This window comes from Apteryx mantelli, chromosome 2, assembly GCF_036417845.1.
Source record: "Apteryx mantelli isolate bAptMan1 chromosome 2, bAptMan1.hap1, whole genome shotgun sequence".
NCBI lineage: Eukaryota > Metazoa > Chordata > Aves > Apterygiformes > Apterygidae > Apteryx > Apteryx mantelli.
In genome coordinates, this window is record NC_089979.1 from 95,366,807 (window position 1) to 95,394,228 (window position 27,422).

A 27,422-nucleotide genomic window follows, 5' to 3' on the forward strand; every position below is an offset into this window, starting at 1 on the left:
TCGGGAAGGGAGCGGTCAGCGCATGCGTGTAACGGTAGCTGAGAAGAAGTCGGCAGCAGTCTCGGAAGCGTCTTAGCGGTTGTTTAGCTCGCGGTGCGTGAGTTTCTCCTGCTGCTGGAGGTAACCTCTCCCCGCAACGGGGCGGCGGTTGGAGCGCGCGGGGACCAGGCTGCGGGGCAGCTGTTGAGTAGGCGTGTGCGCGCCTCACGGCTGGGGGTGAGGTCGGGCAGCCGCGTGGCTGCGGCGGGTAGAGCTGCCCGTACCGCGGCCTCCGCTGCCCGAGGCGAGGCGGGACGGACAGGTTGGCGGCGCGCCGTGTTTCTCCTCGCCACTGCACGGTTCCTAGCGATGCGATCCGTTGAGCCGGGGGAAGGACTGGCACTGAGCTGAGGCCTGGGCTGGGTCTTCCCGTTGTCCTTATGTGTGGCAGCGATTTACACCGGGAGGGACCCCAAACTAGGATCTTAGGGAGGGGCGGGGGGAGGCCAGCGCGCACTTGAAGCAAGGGAAGCAGCAGGCAGACGCAGCCTTGTCTGTGCCGGTGGCCGACCTGGGTGGGAAGGCGCCGGGCGTCCTACAAAAGGAGAAGTTCGGGCCAGCCTCTCTCGGCGGCCGTTAGCTCGTGGGAGTGGGAGGGGAGGGGGAAAGACAGGGCCCGTTCACACGCTCGCTGATCTTGGTAGTGAAGGTGCTGTTTCTGGGTGTGTGCATCTCTGCGGGTATTTCCTTCGCGGTAATTATTTGCAAATATAATTGCAGATATCTGCACTTATAGTTTTGGGGGCGGGAGGGGGGATTGTTTAGTGGGGTTTTTTTTTGAATGTTGTGTATCATACCGTTGAACATAATACGGTTGTCTGCATTATATGATGTGAAAATAAGATTTTCTTTACTCCTCTGAAAAAGGGCTAAGAGGTGGTCTTCAGACATGTTCTTTTGCATTGTCTCAATATCAATTTATTTTATTCTAGAAATGTAGTGTTTATGGAATAAAATGTGCATATGAAATAAAATATACAAACACTTAATGGCCCGTAGCTATGATCTGTCTGCCTATTCAAAGAAGTATGACAACATTGTTAAAATGCAGATAAAACTTAACAGCATAAAAAGTGATTTTTGTGGAGTGCTGAAATTCATCTCTCTGGCTTGCCAAGAGTTCTGGGAAATTTAATGATGGAAGGCTTGGAATTTTGATTTTTAAGCACAAATGTGTCACTTATAATACTTATTCCCTGCTAATATGTGGTTGAAGAGCTATATTATGAAGCTTGTTTTAAGCACAAGAAAAGCCTAACCTAGAACTAAATTGTTTCACCTCTGAGCATGCTGTCATTATTTTAATCTGTGTTAGAAAACTGGTTTAGGCCAAGCTAAACAAAAGTAAGCTTACTTACACCTGGGGAAGTGTTTGTGGCCAATGATCTCATTGTGGTATGCAGCTTCATCTTGTGTTGCCTGAGGCCATGCGTCTGGGAGAAATGTTGGGTATCCGAGAAATTTAAGTGACTCTTCTTGCTTTGATCCTTTAGCAAGTTATTAACATACACTACAGATGATAAGGTGATCAGTCTTATGCAAACTGTTAAATCTTTATTTTATCAGAATTTTTTTACTTCTTTTCTAGTAGGAAACTGCAATGGAGAGTACAGTATCAGTCACTTGCCTTTTATCACTTTCCATACTGTTGTGTGAAAGTTATCATCATGGAGTGGAGACAGCTACTGTTGTGCAGACAGCAGAGAAAACTTTTCCAGAAAAGGCAGCTGGCATCAATACTGACTTGGCAGGGCTAATACAGAGACTTCACCTTCAAGAACTCTTTCATCGTTATGGAGAAAACAACACTCTGACGATTGAAGGATTTAGAAAACTGCTCCAGAACATAGGTATAGATAAAATGAAAAGGATTAAAATAGACCATGACCGTGATCATCACCTTCATCATAATCATGTTGCATCGAGTAAAAACTCTGAGAAGACTGTTTGCCCAAACCATGAATATGATGCTAACAAAGATCCCATGAGCAGTCACTTACAGGAACTGCACAAAGTAGAAAATGTAGAACATGAGCAAAACTTCTTACACAGCAAGAACACTGTTAATGAAATAACTGCATCTATCAGTACTACTCCCACAGATGGCAGTTCTGAATTACAGAATTTGGGAACTGGAGGAGTGAAGTCAGTTGCTCATTTAGGTCTGACTAATGCCATTAATGCCACAGACAGTAGTAATACAAGCTGGCTTGCTAATGGAAAAGCAAATGAATCTCTTATTTTTCCAAAGGAATCAGAAAGAGGAAGTTACCTGTATTCCAAATTTAAAAACCAAAATACCCAAGAGGTGAGACTAACTCTTCTGCATTCTTGGTTAACTGGGTACAAGCTTTGTAGTGCAAGGGTCGGTACTCACAGCAAACCACACACAACTTTTCTTGAATCTTAACTATTTGTTTTAAATGAATGTTATGTTCATGAGTTCAGAGGGAGGAAAATATTTATGCAATCTAGTTCATATAATATATTTTTCTTCTTTTCCTTTCTAAAAAAAAAAAAAATTCCTGGTATTAACAATGAAGAATATAAACTTTAAGTTTGAAAATCATGTGTTCTTTGGCAGTTATATGAAAAGTTTGTAATACTTTGTGGAGAAACTTCTGTGTTTTCCTCATGTAAAAGCAACAAAGGAAGGTACTTAGAAATTAATAATACTGTTTTTCAAAATAAATATCTCGCTGTGTAAGTGTATCCAAGCAGATTGGTAAGTATGTGGTAGTTGTTGATCTTGGTTCTAGAGCTTGTGTTTTTCTGCAAATGGGCAGGAAATAAAAAGCTAGTGTAGTAATGTGTTTCCCTGAGCTGGAAATAAGTGAATGCCATTAGAATTTTAGACTAACTGTATTACCTTTTTCCTTCTCATTTAGATAGATGTAACTTGGCATTAAATTTTATTAGTATTATGTAGTGAATAGAATAGTAAATTCTATTGGTTCAACTTGTTGTTCTTCCTTAAAGCCAGAATCTGTCTTGTTTTCCAAATAAAGTGGTGAAAGTAAGATCTGTGCAACCACATTTTTTTAAAGTACTGTCATTCTTCTGATCAAAGCTGCCTCACAAGGGTTAGATATTCCTATGGCAGATAGTGTAGCATTGTAGGGAAGTGACTAGCACCTTCTTTCCTTTCTTCTCCATTCCTTGTCTACTCTTCGTTCTGGAACATGTGTTAAGATAAGTGTTTAGCTTGTCTTAGGCACCTTCAGCATATGCTACACTGTAACAGAAGAGTGGATGGAGCGTTGGGAAAACAGGAAGGAACAAGCTGATGGTAGCAGATACTACTAGTTTTATGAAATTTTCCCTTTGACAATAAAATAAAAGCAAAGTTAGGTTAACCTGTGGAAAAAAAGTTCAAATATAACAAAATTTGCAAAAATGTCTGTAGAAAAAGAATTAGGTTTACTTTAATGAAGAATTGCTTGCTTGCTTTCTTAACTTATTCTTCTCTGGAGGGATATAAAAGCTGTTGTCCAGCATTCTGTATCAAAAATATAAAGACTTTAGATCAAGCCTAGGACAGAATCTAAGATGCATCTTAAGACACTTTCTTTGAGATTATATACAAGGACCAGCCATAAAATAATAATAAAGAGGACTGCAAGACATTAAGAAAGTAAGAATGAGTGCTGTTAGTCTGTAGTTTTGTTACACAGTCGGATCTTTCTCCATTAATGGCTTTAAAAAGCAGCAGTACCTTTTTGGAGTCTGTTAATGTATGCAATCATGCTAGATAATTCAGAGTTTGTGTGTAGAGTGTGATCACAGGTGCTGAATTCACAAGTTGTTATGTTCTGCACAATCTGAGCTGAACTACTTCCATGGGAGCCAAAAGAGTAATACTAAGCCCCCAAAGACTGTAGGTCGTGTAATAGGAAAACTTTGCTGGAGGAAGTGCATTTAGAACATATTTTGTTTGAGACTTTTCATGGTAATGACTTCTATTAAAAGGTCTTTAACCTTGTTATTATTTCCTTATATGGCCTCTATAAATGCGAGGCAACAGTGTTAAGCTTCTTTTAATCTAATGACAGAGCATCTGACTTCCTTGTACTGATAATTATGCATCATCTGGCAGTACTACCAAGCTAGCTTTCTGGGCCAGAATGTGGGGAGAGGGGGAGAAAAGCTGTACTTTAGATCTTAACAAAGAAAAATCCGGTCAGAGGTTATGTGTAAGACTGATTTGTGTGGGAAGTTCTTACTGATTTTTTTTTTAACCTGTTTTCAGCTGTTCAGCTACTTTCATGTGGAATCACTATATTTACAGTTAACATGGGATGTGTGGTCCTTTTAAGATATCATGATATTTTGGTTCTGGTTAATCTTTAAGTGTCTCTTTCCACAGTGTTCCAATGCATCAAAACTGATGCAATCCCATGGCATAGGCACTCAAGTGTGGTTGACTGCTACAGAATTTAGTTATCTCTGTCCAGCTATTATTAATCAGATTGATGGCAAATACTGCATAGTCCATGCAACTAGTGAAAAAGCTGAAACTCCTCCAAAAGGTTACTCTTTGCAAATAGGTAGGTTCATTTGTTTGTGTGTGTTTGTTTTTTAAATATAGAATAAAAGCCTAATGGAACCCCCTTTATTTTAGTTACAAAATTTTAGAAATGTTCTTCAGCATTGAAATAATTTCTTTTGGTGCTTCTCTTCAGTATGTCTAAAGAAAAACCCTCATGGTGTACCATTTGTTAACCCTAGATTAATCAAATGTTCAGTAGTATTTGAAAAGAGGAATGTTAAGCAACCAAAATCTCATATAACGCTTCTTCGTCTCTTTTACCAGCTTGGATTGGTGGCTTTATATCAATCTCTGTCATCAGTTTTCTTTCCTTACTGGGTGTTATACTGGTACCTCTGATGAATCGTGTATTTTTCAAGTTTCTCCTAAGTTTTCTTGTGGCGTTGGCTGTTGGAACTTTAAGCGGAGATGCTTTCTTACATCTTCTTCCACATGTAAGTATTTATTTCATTAATTATCTCAAAATAGAAATTTTGACACCTGGCTGTAGTTTTTATTGATGGGTTAAATATCTATTAATTAACACCTATTCAATGAGTCACTTCTCAGCCTGGTGAAATAGATTATTAGATAGAAAGGTTTCTCATTATTTGGACCTGCTTATATTATTCATTTCATATTCCCCACAGTGTAAAAAATTCACACTGCAATCCCTCAGTCTTTCCTATGTTTTCTCAGTCATATGTGCTGCCAAATCACCCTTACAAATACATAGTTCCTTGCACATAAGAATTATACAAAATGTTTTTTAATCTTTTACTACTCTTTTACTTTTTTAATCTTTTTTTAAATCTTTTACTCCTCTAGTTTCACAGTTTTTATAGTTAGTAGAGGTAGCTCACTACCTTTTAAATGTAGAACAGAAAATCAGCACTTATATTGATTGCTTATCCATTATAATGTTTTGATCAGAAATGAGTATTTCTGAAGTTCTGGGAAAACATTACTTGATAGGCTTTGAATATATCTATTACTATTATGTAATATTGAGAATGAAATGGTTGTTAAATTTCTACCTCTCTTGAAGTTCTTTGTAAGCAGAAGACCCCCCCCAAAAGTTAACTCGCTCTGGCTTTTACTGAGATTAACTGGAAAGGACTACAGATCCTATGCTGGGTTCAGAACCCTGCCTGTATTTTATAGGGTTCTTCCTTTTCCTTTCAGTTAATTTTGAACTTATCCTGAGAAGTCATGTAAAATCTAAACGTGTGTGTGTGTGTGCATGCGCGCAAGATGCCCTGCAAGTTAAAATGGTAAGTCTGGACTTTAAGGGGAAAAAATATATATTGTGAGGAGTACTTTCTATGTTTGTTTTTGTTATGTTATCAGTTCTTCTGAATATAATGACTTCCCCATTTGGTTCTCCCCTTAGTCTCATGGAAACCATCACCATCACCATGAAAAACCTCTACTTGAACAAAACAAAGGCACTCTCTTCAAACATCTTGTTTTTCAAAGTATAGAAGAGAGTGCCTACCTGGATTCTACATGGAAGGGACTTACAGCACTTGGAGGCTTATACTTCATGTTTCTAGTGGAACATTTGATCACTTTAATAAAGCAGTTTAAAGACAAGAAGAAAAAGGTAGAGAAACTATATTTTGAAGCTTTATTGTATTGCATGATGTTTTCTTAATACAGTCTCATAAAAACTAAAATTTATGTATATATCATATATATAATGACTACTGATTGGATTTAATAGCAAGCCAATTTTTGCTGACTTGATTAGTGTTATAATTTTAGTTATGTTAACCACATTTATACTTTCAAACTAGATTATAAAAAGCTTTCCTTTTTTGTGTGTGTGGTCATGTTAGGGAAGAATTATAAGCGCTAGTTTCCTTAACCAACTTAACTTAAGTTGCACAGGCTTCACATCACAGTGAATTGTTTAATAAGCAAACATCCAGTTACATCCTTTGTTGTAACAGTTACAGTGATCTAAGAAATTACCGCCTGTTGCTGACTTCCTTCTGATCTCTCAAGGAGATAACTGTTTGCATTTTTTTTTTTTTAAATCTTATACTGGATGAAATAAGAGACCTCGTGCAGTTATCATACTTCTGTTGAGGAAACACTTGCACAGAATGGGTGAGGGTGGCAGTAACTTCTTGCTTACCACAAATAAGCATCTGACTACACTATAAAATGTAATGGCTTTATTAAATAGCACTCCATTTGGAAATATCGTCTCCCCCAAGGTCCCTCCTTTCTAGTCTTTCCTTTTCCTCTCCTCCAAAAAACAAGAAAGTAATACAGCTTTCAGATTATTATGATATGCTTTATGTGGAAGGTAGAGAATAGCATGATTTTGGTGGGTCGTAAATGTTGGTAACTTCTATAAAGGCTAGTATAGCAAGGACATAGATGATGATGCTTTATTCAGTAAAAATCAGAGGTTTGTTAAGCTGCTCTTCAAGAAAGGTAGGAAACTGCTAGTTATTTAGAAAGCTCAGAAAAAGCTCGTTTCTAGGCTACCACAGATACTGTGATGATCTGTTTCTAGATATTATTTTTAAATCTGTCATTAAGGCTGCAGTCTAAATTCAAATGCCTTGTAAGCTCTTCAGCTTTGGTCACAGGAGGTTATATTGGGCAGGAGTGGTTTACACTGAAGTAAGCTGAGCTAACTGTGAGTGACAGAATCATTTTCCCTAGTTAAATTTATCTCTGGTTAAACTTACTCTTCAACATCTCTTGATGAATTCCAAGCAAAGCAGATATTTTTGTTTTCCTTATCTCTCGGCCATGGGAATGGATTTCCTGTTAGACTCGTTGTGCCTTTCTAGATATTGAATCACTGATCACAAACTGGTGCGATACGGGCATCGGTCAGAGATGATTGTAGATTTTTACAGATTTCACTTGATTTTTCTTAAGCATGTTTTAAAAACTGCTACACTGATATTACAATATTTAAAACAACCCCAAAAAACAACACTAGTGGAATTGCTTTTGTTCGGCTTTTGGTGCATTTCACTTCTCAGATGAACTTCTGCTATCCCTTACACAGAATTAAGTGGTAATTATGCCTGGGGTGTTTTTTTCCCCTTTGGAGCCTGAGGAACTTTTGTCTTTTTTACTGTACTTAGATGAGTTTCTAACATTTCTGTTCTGCATTCTCTATGTGGCTTTCATGTTATCCTCTTTCTGTGCAGGCTTGCATAAGTGTTGTCAATATCATATTGCTCATGTATATCATGAAAAATAAGTAATATATTCATAACTACAGTCTCTTATTTTGGATTAAGAAAAGAAATGAAGATGATGGAGAAAGTAAGAAGTTTTCAGCAAATGAAGAGATGTTAGATACAGATGATCGTAAGTCTCAGTAATACACAGTTGTTATTGTGCAACAGCACAGCTGAAATACTGTACATGACTGAAGACAGCTCATAGATTTGTTTCTTACTGCAGGTTGGATCACTGCCTAATTGAATTCTTCCTGGAACAAAACCTGTGTGTGCATTGATATGTGGAGGACTAGCCCTGTTTGTGTGTGTTTGTTTGTTTATTTTTATTTTATGATTGACAGTTTGGAAGTAGTGTATTCCCAGTTTTGAAACTTCAAGCCTTTGAATGCTGTATTGGATAGTGGAAGTTGAAGTTGTGCTAAGATGCTCTTCTGGCTATGCCTTTGGAAACAGCTGTACATAGTTCCTTCTACATTTCTCTTGTTCGACTGTTAGACATCACGTATAGAAATCTAAAGAATAGAACATGCATGTCTTAAGTCCAGGGTTGGTTGTTTTGAGTATTTATTTAGTTTTAAGGGTGATAATCTAAAATTCCAGAAGTTAATTGAGATATTGGACTGCAAATGATCAGGTTTCCTCAACATCAAACTATAAGCAAAAACACACCTTATTAGATATTTGTCTGCTCTTGTAACTAAAGTAATCTGATACTAGTTTACAATAAAATACTGAGAGAATTTCTATTGGTTTGTAAATTGCTTTCAGTGTTGCTTGCTTGTCTACTGAAATATCCGCCATAAAAGATTCCTAGATTTCAGTATGAATAAACATTGAATAGTCACATACAGCATCATCCCCGAAAGTTAATTTTGTTCAGGAATTTAAGGCATGGATTGTGATCAAAACGCATCATTTTCTGCACGGGTGATATTTAAAATCAGCATATTGTTACAGAAGGGCTTGTGCAAAATTGTGATATTTCTTTGAGTAGACTTCATGTGTAGTGTTTAAGAAGAATGGTGACCTGCCTGTATGTTAACACAGTTCTGACATAGGCTTATTGAAAATCAGTGAGTAGGATGACAGTATAGAAAACTGGACTTACAGTATCTCTGTGCTTTGCAATCTTAAATCCTGGGTTTGATGCTCTCTGATTAGTACCTGAGACATTTTTGATGTAACTGTTTGCCTGTCTTACTTCCCTAGTAGACTTTTACTCTGTTCTGTCTGCTAGAGTTGAACTATATTTGAATTGAAATCTTGGAAATGCAAATTATATTATAACTTACTGTATTATAATTTCAGTCTTCAGGCCTCAGCTTAGGAGAAAATAGAAATGGAGTCAATTTACTTCAATAGAACAATATCAAAATAGTTTGAGAGAGGCTATTTTTCCTCCATTTCCCTATGTAGTTTGGTCTCCTTGCTTAAATCCTGAGAGCTTATTATAAAGAAGCAGCATTTCCTATCTGTAACTAAGTAGTAATTTTGTATCTAGCATGAGAACTGTCTTGTTTTGCATAGGGATTTAGAAAGTGAAATGCCTTTTTGTTCATATGAATGTTTAATGATTTAAATCAATATTGGGACTGTATTTTTTTTACTGAAGTTGATAACATCCCATACTGTCCTAGGAAGACTTAAAATTTTAGATGCTGATCCAGTATTGCACATGCTATATGATAGTGAAATTTTGAGCAGAAATTTTGCCTGAGCTCAGTTGTTAAGATTCCCACTTGTTATTTTCACTAATGAAAGTGTTATTTTGCAGAAAGCCTGCTTTTTTTTGGTGCAGATGCTAAAGAGGCTTTCACTTTTTCGGAATAACTATAAGTAAAGAATGAATTGTCAGTAATGCAGAAAAAATGTGCATTTGTTCATTCAACTGCAGGTGAAGAATTTAACGAGTTTTAGGGGTGTTAACGAGTCAGCTAAAATAGATGTTAATGTTTATTTGAGGACATTTTGAGGTCTGCATTGGTAGTTTTATATTTGAGTGTTTATTTTTCAGGTGTTCAAGCTTGCATTTAACTTGCATTTAACCAATTATTTCCACATGATATTCAAGAAGGTTGCCAAAATTATATCTATAACATAATCCTGCTCATCATCCCTGAGATAAATTAATGGCAAATGCTCTTCGGCCTTTGTCTTTCTGAAGCAATTAAGTAACAGCCTTCATGTTGTGAAAATGAGACACACAGAGCCCTATGCTGTTGTACGTAAATTGTACTAGGTCTTATCTGAAAAGCTGTTTTTTAAATTTTTTTAGGAGGTATTCATGGCTACAATGTAGGGGGGTGCGTTCCTGATAGGAGATGGAGAAAAAGGTTTTAGTTTTTTGCAGTAAAGTGAATAATCTCAGAAATCTGACTTAAAAATAAGTAGTGAGAACTCTTGAAAAATTATTGGTGCAAGAAGCTGGGGTATCAACCTAAACTTTTAAACTTACTAGCTTTTTTTCTCTGTTGTATGATTTATTAAACTTCTTTATTGTATCATTGCTTCCTAGATGACTTTAAAAATGTATAATGTTATACTTTGGATTTTTGTAACAGGGCCTGAGGGCTATCTAGGGACAGATTCACAAGATCCATCGCCCTTCATTTCTCAGCAACCAGCAGTACAAGAAGAAGAAGAAGAAGTTATGATAGCTCATTCTCATCAAGAGGAGGTTGACAATGAATATGTATCCAGGGGCTGTAGAAACAAATGTCACTCTCACTTGCATGATACTTTAGGACAGACGGATCATCTTAGTCATCATCACCATGACTACCATCACATTCTGCATCATCACCATCACCAGAACCATCATCCACACAGTCACAGTCAGCGCTATTCACGTGAAGAACTGAAGGATGCTGGGATAGCAACTCTGGCATGGATGGTGATTATGGGAGATGGACTACACAATTTTAGTGATGGCCTTGCAATTGGTAAGTGTTAGTTTCAATACTACAGCTTTGTCATCTGTGATAACAGCAAGGTCTTTTTGTTCTTGGTTATATTTTTATTAGGAGCATAACTAATTAATGGTGGTTCTTTTAAGACTAAACTTTTATGTTTAGACAGTGGTTCCGAATGAGTGAGAAAAGTCTCTAGTTTAACAAACAAAATGAAACAAAGCTATATGCTGCAGCTATGTTTCTTTAGGAAATCTATAAACTTTGCTTTATTTCCTTCTTTAGTTTTGAAAAATCTTACTTTTAACTTTAAAAAAAGTTAGGCTCATAAACCAGTATTTAGGACTTAGAGCTGACTTTGTATTTCAGTGCCTACAGGTGCTCAGCAATTCTTTTGTGTTCTTTAAAGACAAGTGTGTCTTTTTGGTCACATAAAGTAATTGTGTGGGGTTTTTTTTTTCCCCTACTTCAGTCACTGTCACTGGCTGTTTTTTTGTTGTTGTTTTCTTCTGTCTTCACTTGTATTCAATAAGGTTGGGATCTATACTTTACACATCTGGCTTTGCTTATGCTAGGTCCTGATTACGCATCATCTATAAATTTCCCCAGAGCTTTGGAAGGCAGGGAGATGGGACCATGGTTTCAATGTGCCTTAGCCTGAAGATTATCCAAATGGATTAGGCAATATAGGTGTACAACTGGTGCAGGGTGCGAGGTAGACCCATATTCAGTTTTACTACACAATCAAGTTGGTCGAAGGCATTGTGTACTCTAAAATGCTTAAAACAAGCATATGAAATATCTTACAGTTTTGCACAGCATTCCTATTTCATCCAGGTTCTCAGATCTTAACATACTATAATAAAGAGCAGGATTGCAGCTCTTCTTTCTAGCACTTGCACTAATCTTCCAGTGCATCTGTGTTGCATTTTGTCTACCAGGAATGAATGAGGGGGGTGCTAGTTAGGTGTTAATTGTCAGAAATATAAATCATGGAGAGGATATCAGTTAAGTCACTAAATGTTGCATTCATGCAGACTTTTAGATTAAGGATCTCTATATTAATTAAAAGGAGTGTAGCTGAAATTGAGCACATCTGAAGCAGGCTATGTGCAGTTTGGCATCTCTTCTTGAAAAAATATTTCAGAAAATGTTTTTCTCATATACAATCATGCTGTACTCAAAAATATACTCTTAAAGTCTAGTTTAATGACACAGCTCTGTCCTTAATTATGGGAACTTAACTTTTTCTGCTGTTTAAAACAAAAAAACAAAAAACTGTAAACAAAATACTGTCTTCTTTTTGTTCCTACTCTGCTCATATCCCTGTTTTTCCTGTGCATGTTGTAGCTCTTCAATCTTTTTTGACAAAGCTTCAATGAAAAGAACTTTTTTTAATCACAAAAAAATAGATTAAATATTGTGTTTTGGGCCTGTGACTTTGAGGTCAGATTTGGTATTTCCTTCATTTTTCTAGAAGGCTGGACAACAGGAATTCTAGATGTAAAAGTAAGTTCTAGAAGGTGAAATTAATTCAGTAATCCTTAATTCTTATGCTAGTCTTTCATAATATTGACTTTAGCATGCTGCCATTCAGAGAGACCTGGACAGGCTGGAGAGGTGGGCGGAGAGGAACCTCATGAAGTTCAACAAAGGCAAGTGCAGGGTCCTGCACCTAGGGAGGAATAACCCCGTGCACCAGTACAGGTTGGGGGTTGAGCTGCTGGAAAGCAGCTCTGCTGAGAAGGACCTGGGAGTGCTGGTGGACACCAAGTTAAGCATGAGGCAGCAATGTGCCCTTGTGGCCAAGAAGGCCAATGGTATGCTGGGGTGCATCAGGAAGAGTGTTGCCAGCAGGTCGAGGGAGGTGATTCTCCCCCCTACTCAGCCCTGGTGAGGCCACATCTAGAGTACTGCATCCAGTTCTGGGCTCCCCAGTACAAGAGGGATGTGGCACTACTGGAGCAAGGCCAACAAAGGGCTTCTAAGATGATTAGGGGACTGGAGCATCTCTCTTATGAGGAAAGACTGAGAGAGCTTGGCCTGTTTAGCCTGGAGAAGAGAAGGCTGAGAGGAGATCTTATCAACGTGTACAAGTATCTGAAGGGAGGGTGTCAAGAGGATGGGACCAGACTCTTTTCAGTGGTGCCAAGCGACAGGACGTGAGGCAACTGGCACAAACTGAAACACAGACACTTCCATCTGAACATGAGGAAAAACTTTTTCACCGTGAGGGTGACAGAGCACTGGAACAGGTTGCCCAGAGAGGTTGTGGAGTCTCCTTCTCTGGAGATATTCAAAACCCGCCTGGACGTGATCCTGTGCAATGTGCTCTAGGTGACCCTGCTTGAGCAGGGGTGTTGGACTAGGTGATCTCCAGAGGTCCCTTCCAACCTCAGCGATTCTGTGATTCTGTGATTTAAGACTCATCTGTGATTTTGCAGGTATTGGATTCACTTCTAGTTTGTATAGCATACTGGGGTCAGTTCAGCAATACTAGTCTTTCTGTAAATTGTATTGTATAAACAAGCTCACTCTTTTTGAGGAGAAAACCCAATAGTAACTCAGTATTTCTCGCTGTAGAATGTGCAGTTGTTCAGATTCAGTCAATTCATAATGAGAAAAGAGACTTCTCTGTTTTAATCTTTTTTTTTTGGATGAAAATTAAAGCATGGAATGTAAATTTCCTAGCAGATCAGTAGTGAAAATATGGTGGAAGAAGGAGGATTTGCATACAAATGGTATGGAATATCAATTATCTCCTAGCATTAAGGAGATTTGGGGAAGGGACTGTGATTTGATGGTTATGAAGGGGGGAAAAAATAGAAGGTTAACAAAAGCTTATTGAACAAGTGAGAGCATTGGCTTTTGCAAATCCTGCTGTGTAGCTTGTTCAGACTAATAAAAAGGTGGATTTCCTTCAGTTCTGGATGTGCTTGAAGATACTATGCAAAGCCTCAATCTGATGATGTTGTGAAAAGGCCAGTACTGCTTACTGTAACATTTTCTTGTATTTAAATGATGGTAAAAATATTTTTGACTGAAGATAGGCATAACCAGAATAAGCCTTCACTTACAAGTTTTCACTTTATGTGACTGTTATTCCTTACTTTCATCAGTTATTTCTTTTTTTCCTTGAGTCTGTTATGTTAATTATGTAGGAATAAGATTTAAAAAATGCTTTTTTTCTGTTAAAGCATGGAACACTTGAATCTGACTAATTTGTATAAAGTGATCTTCTGTTCATATCACTGGTTTTTCTTGAACTTTTTTGTCTTCAGCTAAACTAAAATACAGAATCCTGTAGTCATTGTTATACTAATCTTACCTATATATTTTTCTTCTAATTCTTTTGAGAGAGATAAGTGATGTCTTAAAAGTATATTTTAAAGTACTGTGCCACTATTAAATCCCTTTCTTGAGAGAGGATACTATCAACTATATTAATGTGGCCTTCAATTTGAGTGTTATCTTTTTAAGACAAATGTCTGTTTATTAGTGAAAAATAAAACCAGATAATCTTAAGCTTGTACTTTGGCTACAACATCAGCCACCTAGGTACTTTGCAAAGCACTCAGGTTTAGTTTTTCTTGCCTAAGTGGTCCCAAAATTAGATTTACCTTATGTGATTAAGCTGGATTCTTGTATTTTTAATTCTTCTCTAGTAAGTGATAAGACTCGGAAAACATTGTACAGGGATAATAATATAGAGGAACTTGTAGGTCACTGAGGATGCAGGCATGGCAGAAGGTAGACCTTCTCCCATGAGACCTTCTGCCTTCCTTTCCTTATCTAGTCTCCTCAGAATTTGAAGCCCAATTGACTGCTGATGAATTCTTTTGTCCTGGTAGGAGATAACTGTAGCCATGCTGTCTCCCTCTCAAATCTGACTCAAACTCAAACTGTAAAGCAATGCTTGGGGAAAAAAACAAAACAAAACATATCTAGAAATGATACTCCAACCAGTCAAGTAGCAGTAATAACTGTAAATTACTGTGTAGACTAGTATGACTGAGTGGTGTAGAGTGCAGTGTAAACCACTACTGCTGAAGACTTAAGACAAAATAGCTACAGTCTTGCACTATACACCACTCTGCATAAATAGAATCATAGGAATGGGTGACCACGAGAGGTCATGTAGTTCAGCCTTCTGCTTGAAACATGACTCTTGGCAAGCACTAGGTTAGGTCAGTCATGGCTTTGCATAGCCAAGCCTTGAAAATCTCTAACCTCCAAGGATGGAGATTCTACAACCTCTGTGGCTAAGCTCTTCTAGTGATATACTGCTATCTTAATAAAGAAGCTTCTGCTTTCTGCTGAACCTCCCAAGTTGTGATTTGCAGCCTTTCCCCTAATGTCGTCTGTCACTGCTTTGTAGAGTGAGGCTTCCTCATATTTGTAACTCCTTTTCAGTAGTCGTAGGTTGCTACTAGAGAACCCCTTAGTCTGGTGAAGAGGAGAAGCCTAGCACCCTCAAGCTTTTAAGCCCTATGCTCTAGGCTCTGACCTTCTTGTGAGCCCTCTGTAGGACAGTATTCCCATCCATCCTGAAGTGGAGTGGGGGAAGAGAAGGGGATGCAAAATGGACAGAGGAACAGCCTCAGCCCTTCCTCTCCCTCACCCCCAACTTAGTTTCATCTGCAAATTTGTTGATGGTACATCTTGTTTCATCATTGAGATCATTAATGAAGATATTGAAGAATATGGGTCCCGTAAAATGGCTCCCCTGGTGAGCTTTACTTGTTACTAGCCAGTCAGCAAGCCCTTCGAGTCCAGTAGTCCAGCCAATTTGCAAGCCATAAAACAGGCTGTATATCCAGCCCCTATTTCTTCCACTTCCATATGAGGCAGCTGTGTCAGAAGTCTTAATAAACTCAAGTTCTGTTATATTGACTGTTGTCCCCTGCTTATATAGTCAGTTATTTCTTGATAAAAGACAGTGAGTTGGATCAAGCATTTGGAGATGGATTCCAAGTGGACATTTTTCAGGAGACTTTCCCAGGGACTGAGGTGAGGCTGACCGGCCAATTGTTCTCTGAGTCCTTTTTCTTGCCTTTCTTAAAGTGAGAATAACATTAGCTTTTTCCCAGTCTTTGGGGACTTCCCTCTGTGACCATGACTTGTCACAATTTGCCTTGCAATCGCATCAGTCAACTCTGTAAGCACCCTTGGGTGAATCCCATTTGGCCCCATTCATCTGAGCATATCCAGCTTTTGTAAGTAATCTCTAAACTGTTGATTATCTGCTGTTGTCCCTTTTGTTCTGCAATGATGCTGGTATCTGCTGGGACCTGTGAGCAGGCTTTGTCTATGAAGACTGAGATGAAAAAGGCACTGAGTACCTCAGCCTCTTCTTTTATGTCTGTTGCTTGGTTCCCTTCCCCGTCCATCAACAGACCCACCTGTTTCCTGAACTTTATATTGTAGCTAGTGTTCCTGTAAAATTGCTTCTTGTTATCCTTAATGTCTCTTGCTAGTCTTAGCTCTAACTGGGTTTTGGCCTTCCTGTTTTTTGTCAGTGCTTTTATCTTCCTTATTTGTCGCATGTCTCTTTCTCTGTTTCTATTCTTGCATGCTCTCTTTTTGAGTGTTCATTAAGAAGCTCCCTACTTAGCCAGGTGGGCCTTCTGCTGAAAATTCTAGTGTACCTGCACAGACAGGGTCCATCATTCATGGACTCTCAATAAGTGTTCTTTAAAAATCAACCAGCTTTTCTGGGCACTGTTTTGCTTTTGGCAGCTTTCTGGGGGATTCTCCCCAGCAATTCCTTAATTAAGCCAAAGCTTGCTTTACTAAAGTTCAGGGTTCTAATTTTGCTGCTTCCCTTCCCAACCTTCTTCTGTATCCTGGGCTCAGTTACCTCATGCTCACTAGAGTCCAAGCTCCCTTTTGTGCTGCATATGCCATCAGTTCTACCTTGTTTATGAGCAACAGGTCAAGCAGAGCACAAACCCTGGCTGGCTCCTCTAGCATTTCCATCAGGAAATTGTCACCAGCACACATTACAAACTTCCTAGATTGCACACATAATGCTGTTTGTTACCTTTAAAGCTGAAATATCCCATGGGCATGATGGTCTGCAATCTGGCGAAGTCTTGTGCAGTTTTCGTAGAAAGCCTTATAGGCCACCTTTTCTTTTGAGGTGGTCTGTAATACTATTCTTAGTGTTACTCCCTGCTCTGATCTTGACCAGGAGACTCTCAGTAGGCACAAAGAATTGCATTCATACTTAGCTTTATACTGAAGCTCTGCACAATCAAGAAACTCCTTTATGTAGCAGATTGCTCCCCCCCGCCATCTATCTTTCCTAGACAGTCTGCATCCATCCATGACAGGCCAGATGAGCTTTGGCTGTACCTCTGCCATCATGGAGCTGGGCTCCAGGCAAGCAGCAGGCTTCCCTGGACAATAGGTCTGGTGAGCAGGTTGGGGTTTCTGTCCTGCACAGGAGGGAATTGCCTACCACTAAAAATCTTTGCTTTCTTTTGTAGTGCTGGCCCTAATCTGATTATCTGAAATTCTGGGTGAAGATTAGGGGCTGGGCAGATCTCATTTTTCCTCTGTTGCTGCCAGGGTTGTGACCCTGTTCTCCACATTAACTGCTACAAATAGGGATGGAGAGTTCTTCCTGTTGCTAGATGTTGCTATTCTCAGATTTTGCCTATCTGGAAGTTCATGTTGGCTTCCTGCTCTAGTGTTGCTTTGGTCCCACCTTCCTTCTCACCCTTGTTATAGGTAAACGCGACAAATTGACAACCACTCGGGCCGGGTTGCATAAATTCCAATTTAATAGAGTAATTGAGCAAGTCACAAGTAAGCAAAACAGCGCTGGGCGGCCGGGGAGTCTCCTGCTCCACCAACGGCGCGCGCAATCCCCCCGCTCACAGTCCCCTTATATGCCTGTAACTTCTGTGGTTGCGCCGGCTGTTGCTGGGGGGGTCGGGATGAAAGCTGGGGTCTTCCTCTGCGTTGTGCGTGGTGCCCTTCAGGTCGCGCGCATACATTTCACAATACAATATCGCTCTGCTGGCTCAGTACAATCATTGTGGTGATAGCCCGTACTTAGCGCCTAGTTTCATGGTAAAATCACTTCACGAGTTGATAGCCCGTACTTAATGCCTAGTTTCATGGTAAAATCACTTCACGAGTTGATGTAACAAATTATCACCTATCACACCCTGAAGTGGCTTGTGCTCTTGCCTCTGCAGAGTCTTTGAAGACCCTCTCAATCTCCTGTTCACGATCCCTGATACAAAGATGCCTGCTCATTTCTTCTTGCTTCCCCTTCTCTGAGTGCAGCAGCACATATGAGAGGTAAAGCTGCTGTCCACTTTCAGGAACTCTGTCTGGGTAGTGGTTGCTGGAGGTGGCTACTCTAGCAGGGGCAGAGGATTGTCTCCTGTGGTCTCATCACCACTGTAGCTCTTTCTCTGTGAGCAGTACTTCTGGATCCCCTGCATGCCAACTGCTACTAAATGGCCTCACACCTGTTTACACATCTTATTGACTGTACCTTGTTTGCTGGCACACTCTGGGTACCAGATAAATAGAAAGCTAGATGTGATTTTGCTGCACCCTTCTGTGACTTCCCACACATAAGAACCTCTTGTGCTGTCTGAGACATGTTTCACTGACCATGCTGTCTGCTGCTTTGTCCTGAGCTGTCATCTAAAAAAGGAAAAATAGTAAGTAATAGGAGGGGAGAAAACAAGGAAGATGAGCACTGTAGGACTAGTTTAAGGGTTTTTTTTTTCCTCTTTAAAATAAATAATAAAAAAGGTACAAGCTGTCTAGAATTCACAAATCTTTCACTGCTAGTTTCACCCAATCATGTAACCTCTCTTATTGTTGAATTGGCAGGCCTTCTTTTTTAGTACCTGACTCTCAGAGGCAGTTGAGCTGCACTCTTCCCTTAGTATCTTTCAAAACTAGTGTCTTTTTTTCATTATATTTGTGTGTGTTCTGTTTTGTGGGGAGTTCATGGTGCTGAACAGTATTGGGCTTAATTCAGAAATTAGATAATGAAATCTGGTTTTCTGTAACTAGATTAGAGGATTTTAAAATTTGCTTCTGATTTTAAATTTATGAATCATACACAAAGAAGCTGTTCAATTAAATTTTAAATGCTTTCACAAGCATAAAATAAATTTGAGTGAAACTGAGTGTCCTAATCTGAGCATATGCAACTTTTCTGCACTTGACATCTGAATATGTAGTAATGTTTTTTTCCGTCTTTTTGTAGGAGCAGCCTTTACTGAAGGGTTATCTAGTGGTTTAAGTACTTCTGTGGCTGTATTTTGCCATGAATTACCTCATGAGCTAGGTAAGACCATAATATTTTGGTATGCTACAGTTACCTAGGTATTTACAGGTTTGCTTTGGAGAACTATAGTTTATTTTATTCTGTGGCACAGTAAAATTTGTTTGAATTATTTTTTTGTTTTATATGTTTGAATTATTGAATAGAGAACTTCAAGTTGAGGTACTGTTGAGTCTAACTTATTTTAATGAATGTTTTATTAGAAATCTACACATCTCAGCTATGAACTTTCTTTACAACTCATTGTCTCTTGCAGTTATTTACAACTTGTCCTGTGTAGTTCATTTGTACTGCTTTTATTCTTCAGTACAGTATAAATTGTGAATTGCAGGAGAATGCCCTAGTTGGAATTTGATTTTGTCACCTCTGCTTAATTTTATTCTTGTGTTTGTGCTGTTGAAGTGAAGATCACAAAATTAGTCAAATGCCTGTTCAGTCTTGCAAAGAATTGCTGTAGCTCTAAATTAAACTTAAACTATTAAAAGTCTTTTTCTGGAATACTTTGTCTTTTAAATTCAAGTGAATTAAGCATAGCCATATTTCTCATAAGCATGTATGTGTCTTTAAGTTACAAATTTAGTATTGGGCCCTTTTGCAATAAAGTTCATGAGAACAGAATTTAGCTGTTTAGTTTAACTTGCAGTGAAGCTGATCTTGTTTCCAGTGGTTGAATCACTTTGTGTAACTGGCATTTCTTTTTTAGCTGACATGACCATGATCACATCTGGTGTATAGAATGAGGAAAGAACAGTCAGACACTCTCTCCCATACCCCCCTTTTTTTAATGCTCTTGAAGTGGATTGTTCAGTTTCATTTAACAGGCCTTTTAAACCTGTATATGTATACATCAAACCACTTATTATTGTGCAGATGGTAAATATATCAGATGACTTTTTACGTGGAGAAAATATCCATTTTTATGATGTGGTAAGAAATGAATCTTGGCTATCTCAATATATATTCTATGAAAACTATGGAACTTGTATTAATTACACATGCATCTACTAAAGTAGAAAATACAAGTATAGAAAATAAATTTGTTATGAATGTGATATTTTGGATTCAAATGTTCTTTTAAAATTTAAATAGAAGACAAAATTTTACACAAATACCTTTAATAGAGATCATGGACTGGCATAATAATACTAAAACAAATGGAGCTAGCTAAAATTAACTGGGGGGAGAAATCTGATCACTGTTTTCATGAAAACAATTTAGCATTAGTATTATACCAATTCAGCTTAATTGTAACATCTTGTGGGGAAAAGCTGTTGTAACAAACTTCTCAAGTCAACTTTGAAGACTGCTTTTGCTCACTTTAACTGGGGAGAAGTCTTATTTTTGTATAGAATCAACTTTATTTTCAAAATGCCTTTAAAAAAAGGTTATATTATTTTAGTATTTTTTTTGTTTAAATGCATAATATTTTTGTGAAACAGACATACTTTGATGGGAAAACTGTTTCTGGCTGGTAATCTATTACTCTTTCAAGTAAAATTAAGACATTAAAGATAATTTACAGAAATGAATAAAGAAATTCAAAATTTAGAAACAAGTAGACCTGAAATATGACAAACAGGTACAGGATAACAAATAGAACCATCTTGGCACTATTGTTTTATGCAATTAAGTGGTTTGCTTGTTTGTTTTAGAAACTGTCTTGGAATGCTTATATATAGCAAGTACTGCAGTATTTACAGTGTTGGTTTACATACAGAAGAGACTAAAAGCTTTTTCCAGAAATCCTAAAACTTAAGTGTTATGAACTTCATAGTACTTGCTGTTGTTGTGTTTTTCTTGTGTTATTTTATTTTTTGTGTGCAAGTAACTTCTGATTTTGTGAAGAAAAACATAAGGAAGATGACAGCATAAAAATAGCTTTGTGATATTATAAGTGCTGAAAAAAAGTCACAAATATGGCAGTAAATACATTTGGATGTAAATTTTGTATTGTTTTTTGCTGTAGGAGATTTTGCTGTGCTTCTAAAAGCTGGTATGACTGTCAAACAAGCTGTGCTTTATAATGCCCTGTCAGCTATGCTGGCCTATCTTGGAATGGCAACTGGGATTCTTATTGGTCATTATGCAGACAATGTTTCAATGTGGATATTTGCCCTTACTGCTGGCTTGTTCATGTATGTGGCACTTGTGGATATGGTAAGTGACTTGACCTTCTTAAATTTTACATAGTATAGCTTAAGTATTAGTACCAATTATATTTTGACCATAAAAGCCATTCCACCTTTTCTTCATCAATAAACTGTTTTTCTGTATTTGAAGGAATTGAGGCATACTAAATGTAAGTGCTTAGTTAAATATTCAGATGTGAGATTTCTTTTGTTTACATTACTGTTGGAACAGAGCTCGTTTCTTCCTCTGTATTTAATTAGAGGCAGTTAACAGTGAAAGTAGAGTAAAACATTTGCTTCTGACAGTGGCTTTTAGTCTGACTGGCTGTCAGAACCACCAAAGATATGTTCAGCTTTTGCAGTAAATTATTAGGGTCTCTTGGAATGGAGCCAGAATAGTATTAAAATCTATACTGTACATCAGAAGTACATTTATGCAGAAGTACAAAGTACTTGGTCAGACTTCCATGAACAACCACTGTCTGTCTAAGAATAAAATCTCTAAACTGGCTTGACTAAGTCAGTTGATAAATAAGCCAACCAGTTACTCAGAGTATAATTAAGACATCAGCATAATTATAAAAACAGGTTTTTTATAATTAGACCATTACAATCTCTCTCTGTCTCTAAACAGCTCGTAGGAAAGTAAATTCTGATAGTTACTTGTGTTGGCTCTCACCTTATTCAAGGAGTCATTATTAATAAACAGGGATGGCTAGTGGAGTAATATTCAACTCTTACATGCCTAATGGTTGAAGAGCCTGGTTCTAAATAAGTATGTATTTTGAAGGCATTTAACTTTTTTTTTTTTTTTTTGTTTAGGTGCCTGAAATGCTCCACAATGATGCTAGCGATCATGGATGTAGCCGCTGGGGATATTTCCTATTACAGAACGCTGGGATTCTGTTGGGTTTTGGGATAATGCTGCTTATCTCTGTATTTGAACATAAAATTGTATTCAGCATAAACCTGTAGTCTTGCTTGCCAGGAGCAAAGCTTAGTGTTAAATTATGATTGGTACAGCTTTCGCTCTTCTCTCTTTCCCCCTTCCCTCCCCCCCCCCCAATTAAAATCTGTAATGCAGAGGTAGTTTTGATGTAGACTAGATGTTTTTATTGACATGTTGGATTTTTCCCCCCCAAAGTAGAAGTGAGTACAGTGTAAGGTTTTCACTCAGTTTAGTGTTACATATGGCACTGTGGAAAGTTACACTTAGTAAAGCATGGTGAAAGTGCCAGATCTATTAAAGGAGTATCATCATTTGGGGAGAGGGAATTTTTAAAATTGTTTGTGAATTTATTTACTGTGTGTAACTATATGAAACTGGCATTTTCTTACTTGAATAGTTTTGCCAGTATAAACAAAATGACAGTGTTTTTTTATTATAGCACAATCAAAAACAGTCAATACAAAGCTCAGAGAGCCAATGTAAAATAAGAAGATGACATGTAATGAGTAGCATATGTTTGGTAGTAATTCATCACTTCTGTTTCCATCTAGTCTACATGGAATGTCAAATGGGTCCACTTCCACCTTTTTGAGGTGGTTCTACTCAGAATAGCCTGTGAATTCTTTGTTTCTTCATTCTGGTTGTTTTCTACTCCAAATGATTTCATGTGAAATCCTGTTTTAAGTGTTTGTTCCAAGTAAGTTTTACTTGTTTGATCCCTTTTGATGTGAGACAATCTTTATTGATTTCTCTAGTCGGCAACAAAACTACAGCTATAATATTGTAAAAGCATAGCTATGTCTCTAATATACTCAAATTCCATCAAAAAGAGTTTTAAAGTAGAGATATATTGCATTAATACTGCCTGAAATGGCAAAATTGTGTTACAGTCTGTTTGGCTTCGAGGGGAGGAGTGCTATAGACTGAGACAACAGTCATTTACTACAACAGCTTTCTTAGTGTTGATATATTCTGGGGAATTAGCTGAGTGGGAGAGCTGACTGGTTCTAGTTCAATATGCTTGCATACTATAAACCTATGCTGTACGAAACAACTACATTCTTTGCAATAACTTAAGCTCATGTATCTGAAAAAGCAAAAATTCTTTGACAGCATATATAGGGAAGCAGCATATGAAATTAAGAATAATTATTGCTAATGTAATATGTAGATTGAGCTTACTATCTACAGTTTAAGATTTTAACCATCCTGAAAGTAACTGAGGGAAGGAAGGATGAAAAATTGTAAAAAATCCTGTATTTGCAGGGAAGACAGACAAACATTAATTCACTTAACATCTCTTAACTTTTATGTAATGAATAAAAAATTCTGAACCATGCTGTCTTAATTAACTAGCATTTAAAAACTGGAAACAAAACCATTAGAACTTATTTCTGATCCCAATTTACCACTACTTCAAATCACAAGCTGAATGAAAAGCTTAAAGAGGCAGCATTTGATAATACCATGTCTGACAGGTTAAATGGTCTGACGTATGTTCATCCTGCATAAAATTAAAATCAAAACTACCACATCACATCAGAAATAGATATTTCAAATGAATTGAAAGATTTTTACCAGTTAAAAAACAAGGTTCTTAAGAGTTTCTGCAGCCCATGGAATATTACCTTTTCTTTGTCCTTTGGTCTTTCCTCAGGTTAACTAGATTGAGATTTAATCTTCTTTGCATATTCATAAAATGCTGTTTTATCAATGTTTCTTAAGAAAGCTGAAATAATCAGCATAGATCTGTTAAGGTTTTAATATCAGTGTTGGAGCTCATATGGATGATTTATGTAAGGATGGATTTTTCTGTTTCATTTTTTTTGTGAAGAATTGTTACCAAATTTAAAAAAAATCTAGAATAAGCAATGGATTGAACTTTGTTTCTATGCTTAAAAAAAATCAAGTAATATCAATTTTTTAATAGTAGTAGAAAATTAAAGGGGGGAGGAACAAAGTGTGCTCAGTAAAACACGTTACAGCACTACTGTAACTTATGAGCAAAGGAAAAAGGAGCAAATAAAGGTCACTTTTCCTGTCTTACAAGAGGTTACTAGTCTTAAGGATGGGAGGGTTCTGCGGGCAAGTCCCTGTAATTTCCTCTTCTAAAGCAGTTTGAGCACTGCAGGAGCCAGCAGAGCTCATCATCATTCACCTGATCCATATGGTGATCCTGCAGGTTGAGAGCTGTATCTTCAAAGGAAATCTCTCATTTGGTACATCCTCATGTATTCAGAGGAGACAAGTTGATTTCCTTGGTATTTGAACATTGCATGCGAAACAGGATTTGTCTTGTTTCCTTTCTTTCAGTAAGTGAAGAAAGGAATCTCTATAGCTACTCCATCCTGAGGGGAGCACCAAGGTGTTGGGGTCTTACCCAGCTCCCCCAAATCTACACCCATATGAACCTGCATATCTCTTTGTTCAGTGAGCAGGGGTCCAGAGAGAAGAACAGACTTTTGGGGGGAGCATTCTTTTTTTTTTTTCTCTCTTTTTTTTTCCTGCTGGCTTACATGCTAGCACTAGAAACCAATGCAGAACAGGACTTTCATGTTTAACAACAATATTGAGAGAATAGAGGTGTGTTGAGGTGTGTTCCTTCCCTTCATCAGGTGTTTAGAAGTTCAAGTTTCTTTCATTCTACGCTTCTGCATTTTCATTCAGTCTCTGTATGTTCTTAATAAAAAGCAAACCTCTCTTAACAACAAAAAACCCAAATGCAGATACAGTGTGCCAGGAGGAATCCTATAATTTGAGGTGTTGAGAAGTCATTCCATGGTATGATGGCCATTTGGTACGTTTTCATGGTATCTCCTAGATTGTCCATTCTGTGCTACCTCTATTTTATTTTTCTTACAGTAGTCTTACTCTAAGGTTCCCAAGCCTGAATTAGTATCTCAGAGTATGATGAAAATGGCATTTATATCCATGCACCTCTGCCATATATTCCATGCTCTTTTTTAGCTCATGTGAACTTAATCTGAAGAGAAAGTAACTGAATTTTTCAAACCACCTAAATTCTTAAGACACTTTTGCCCTTAACCTCACTATGATCTTGCCTTGACAGTGTGATAACTAAAACCATGCCCAAAAAATGGCTGCTGATCCTCATCTTCCCTTCTCTAGCCTTAGTGATGAATTCAATCTTTGGCTCATGTGAAGTTGTTAAGTTTCTAGCATGTGCACATCACTGCTTGCTTCTGTAGAAAAACAAAAAAGACAAAACACCCCCCCTCCAATGCATGTTTGACTGCAGCCATAGCATAAACCTGTCAAAATTCTGAATCTTTCATGCCTTGACTAATGCATTCTCCTCTACTCTGACCTTTATTCTTGGCAATGCTGCCTAGTCCAGATCTCTGAAACTATGGCTGCTTTTCCTCTAGAAGTCTCTTTCTGATCTCGATCTTCAGTACAGTGAAATGTGTCACCCTTGTTTTTGAAGCAGTCCAACTTGGCCCTGTCCTGTTTAAATGAGTCTTGTCTTTTCTGGAGTGATAGTGCTAGTCACTATCAGAGCTTATGTGTCTCTGCGCCTGTTCCCCTATTGCGCCTCATGAGCAAAAGACCTACCTGGACAAAAATTTGGTAAGGCTACTACTGTCATTCCCCTGTCACCCAACAATCTCTTCACAGCTGTATTTTTCTGAAATGTGCTGAGATAGAACCTTACTGGAGCCTAGTGGGTTTTGTAGTGTTTGAGCACTATGTACATCCATTCTTTTTTGTTTTTTATTTAGTGTTCTTTACTCTCTCACCTTCCCTTCCACATCCTCAGTTATCAGAGAAAGCAGGCATGCTGAACCATTTTTTGATCATGAGGAATTTCAAACTTAGATGGGGCACAGTTCTGTTTAATTTTGTTGTTGGTTGTTGTTGTTGTTGTTAGTGGTTTCTGTTTGCCTACAGCCTTAACAGCCATAACAGCTTAACAGCCTTAACAACACATTGAAATATATGTGCATCAAAATACATTGCTAATGCAACAACATGAAAAATAAATCTGCTTTTAGAGCATCCAGGGAGAAATGACTAGATAACCTAGCCATAAGCATATCAGATGATTCAATGCTCTAATATTTGAATCTTTGGTGTGGCTGTGAATCACTGACATCTGTCCAAACTAGTAACTGAGGAAAACTATATCCTGAAACTCTCTATAGGTGTGTGCCAGCAGGATGAAAAAGACTGATTTCCCCCCACACACACTACTGTCAGCTTTATAATGTAGAATCTCTGCTTCTATTGAAATGGGCTTGCATTGAAAGTACTTATCATTTGGCAAATGAATAGGGTAGAGCTTCTCAGCAGCCCTTTATGTTTATACATATATTTTTCTGTAGCAGCTTGTAGTAAGCCCAACATCTATGGCTGATAAATGAAAGTGACTTGAAGTCTTGTATATCCTTGTTTACTTAATGTTGCAAAGTTTAATTTTATATGCAATTATATCTGCCTTATTTAGTGCCTGTAACTGGACTTTCAAATGGATGAACAGAATAGACAATTATGGAATCCAAGTGAAATCATTTCCCTTGTAACATGTAATGGTTGTTAGGCCTGATTTACGCACAGAGGGTCTGTCATGTCAAGTTATAAATCTCCTGCTGCATAAACTACACTATAATAAACATTTGGAAGTTCTCACATGACCAGCATCTATGTACTTTTGTTCTGCTTTGTGGTTAGGGTACTTCAGAATGATGTCAAATGTGCTGCAGGAACACAGTTGAATTATGTATTTTAAAAATATGTTCAAGAATAAAATGTAATTCACAGTGGATCTCTAAATTCAGACAGCAGGAGTCAAGCATTATTACAGCTTTTGTGGAAAAACTGTCATTCTACTTGTCATGAGAGAAATGGATGTTTTCATGAAATGTTTTTCATCTGAAGTATTTCTTAGGTGCACCTAACAATCACTATAGAAATTGTATTGTTGTGTGCTAGCTTAAATAAACCACTCAGCCAGATGGTATCTCTTGAATATTTTTTCTCACTGTTGTATTTGTAGTTAGTTACCTCTTGTATTTATCTGCGTAGAAATATTTTTAAGTATATAAAAATTATATTTTACATAATTTTAGTGCAACTAAGTTTTTACTAGACTTGCTTACTAATTTACTTAAATAAAAGGTTATGTATATTATATTGTCTATACATGCATAGCAATGAATTTCCTCATAAAAATATATTCCTGAATGATATCTGGTCTTTGTCCATAAAAAAAAATGCATTAAAGATGCCAGCACTTAACACACAAAATATTTAAGAAAGATAACTGGTATAGACAAACATAGTCGCAAGCTTCTCTTTGGTATCTTTAT

At 37.6% G+C, this 27,422-nt stretch overlaps 1 protein-coding gene across 5 annotated transcripts; it reads left to right on the plus strand.

Annotated features, from left to right (window-relative positions):
• On the plus strand, positions 1-27,082 carry SLC39A6 (solute carrier family 39 member 6). Of its 5 annotated transcripts, none has more exons than XR_001294713.2 (10): positions 1-120; positions 1,628-2,347; positions 4,406-4,586; positions 4,853-5,022; positions 5,961-6,173; positions 7,843-7,912; positions 10,347-10,727; positions 17,903-18,008; positions 18,937-19,017; positions 20,981-21,065. XR_001294713.2 is itself a non-coding variant. In XM_013957746.2 (10 exons), exons 2-10 carry the CDS (start codon positions 1,640-1,642, stop codon positions 22,116-22,118), a joined length of 2,148 nt encoding a protein of 715 aa, XP_013813200.1. In that variant the 5' UTR covers positions 1-120; positions 1,628-1,639; the 3' UTR covers positions 22,119-27,082. The 5 variants fall into 5 exon arrangements, 4 of the variants coding, with proteins under 4 accessions (XP_013813200.1, XP_013813201.1, XP_067147243.1 ...); XM_013957746.2 differs by lacking the exon at positions 17,903-18,008 and adding an exon at positions 21,966-27,082 and having other exon boundaries at positions 20,981-21,171; XM_013957747.2 differs by lacking the exon at positions 17,903-18,008 and adding an exon at positions 21,966-27,082 and having other exon boundaries at positions 1-93; positions 20,981-21,171.
• Positions 27,083-27,422: the final 340 nt, after the last annotated feature.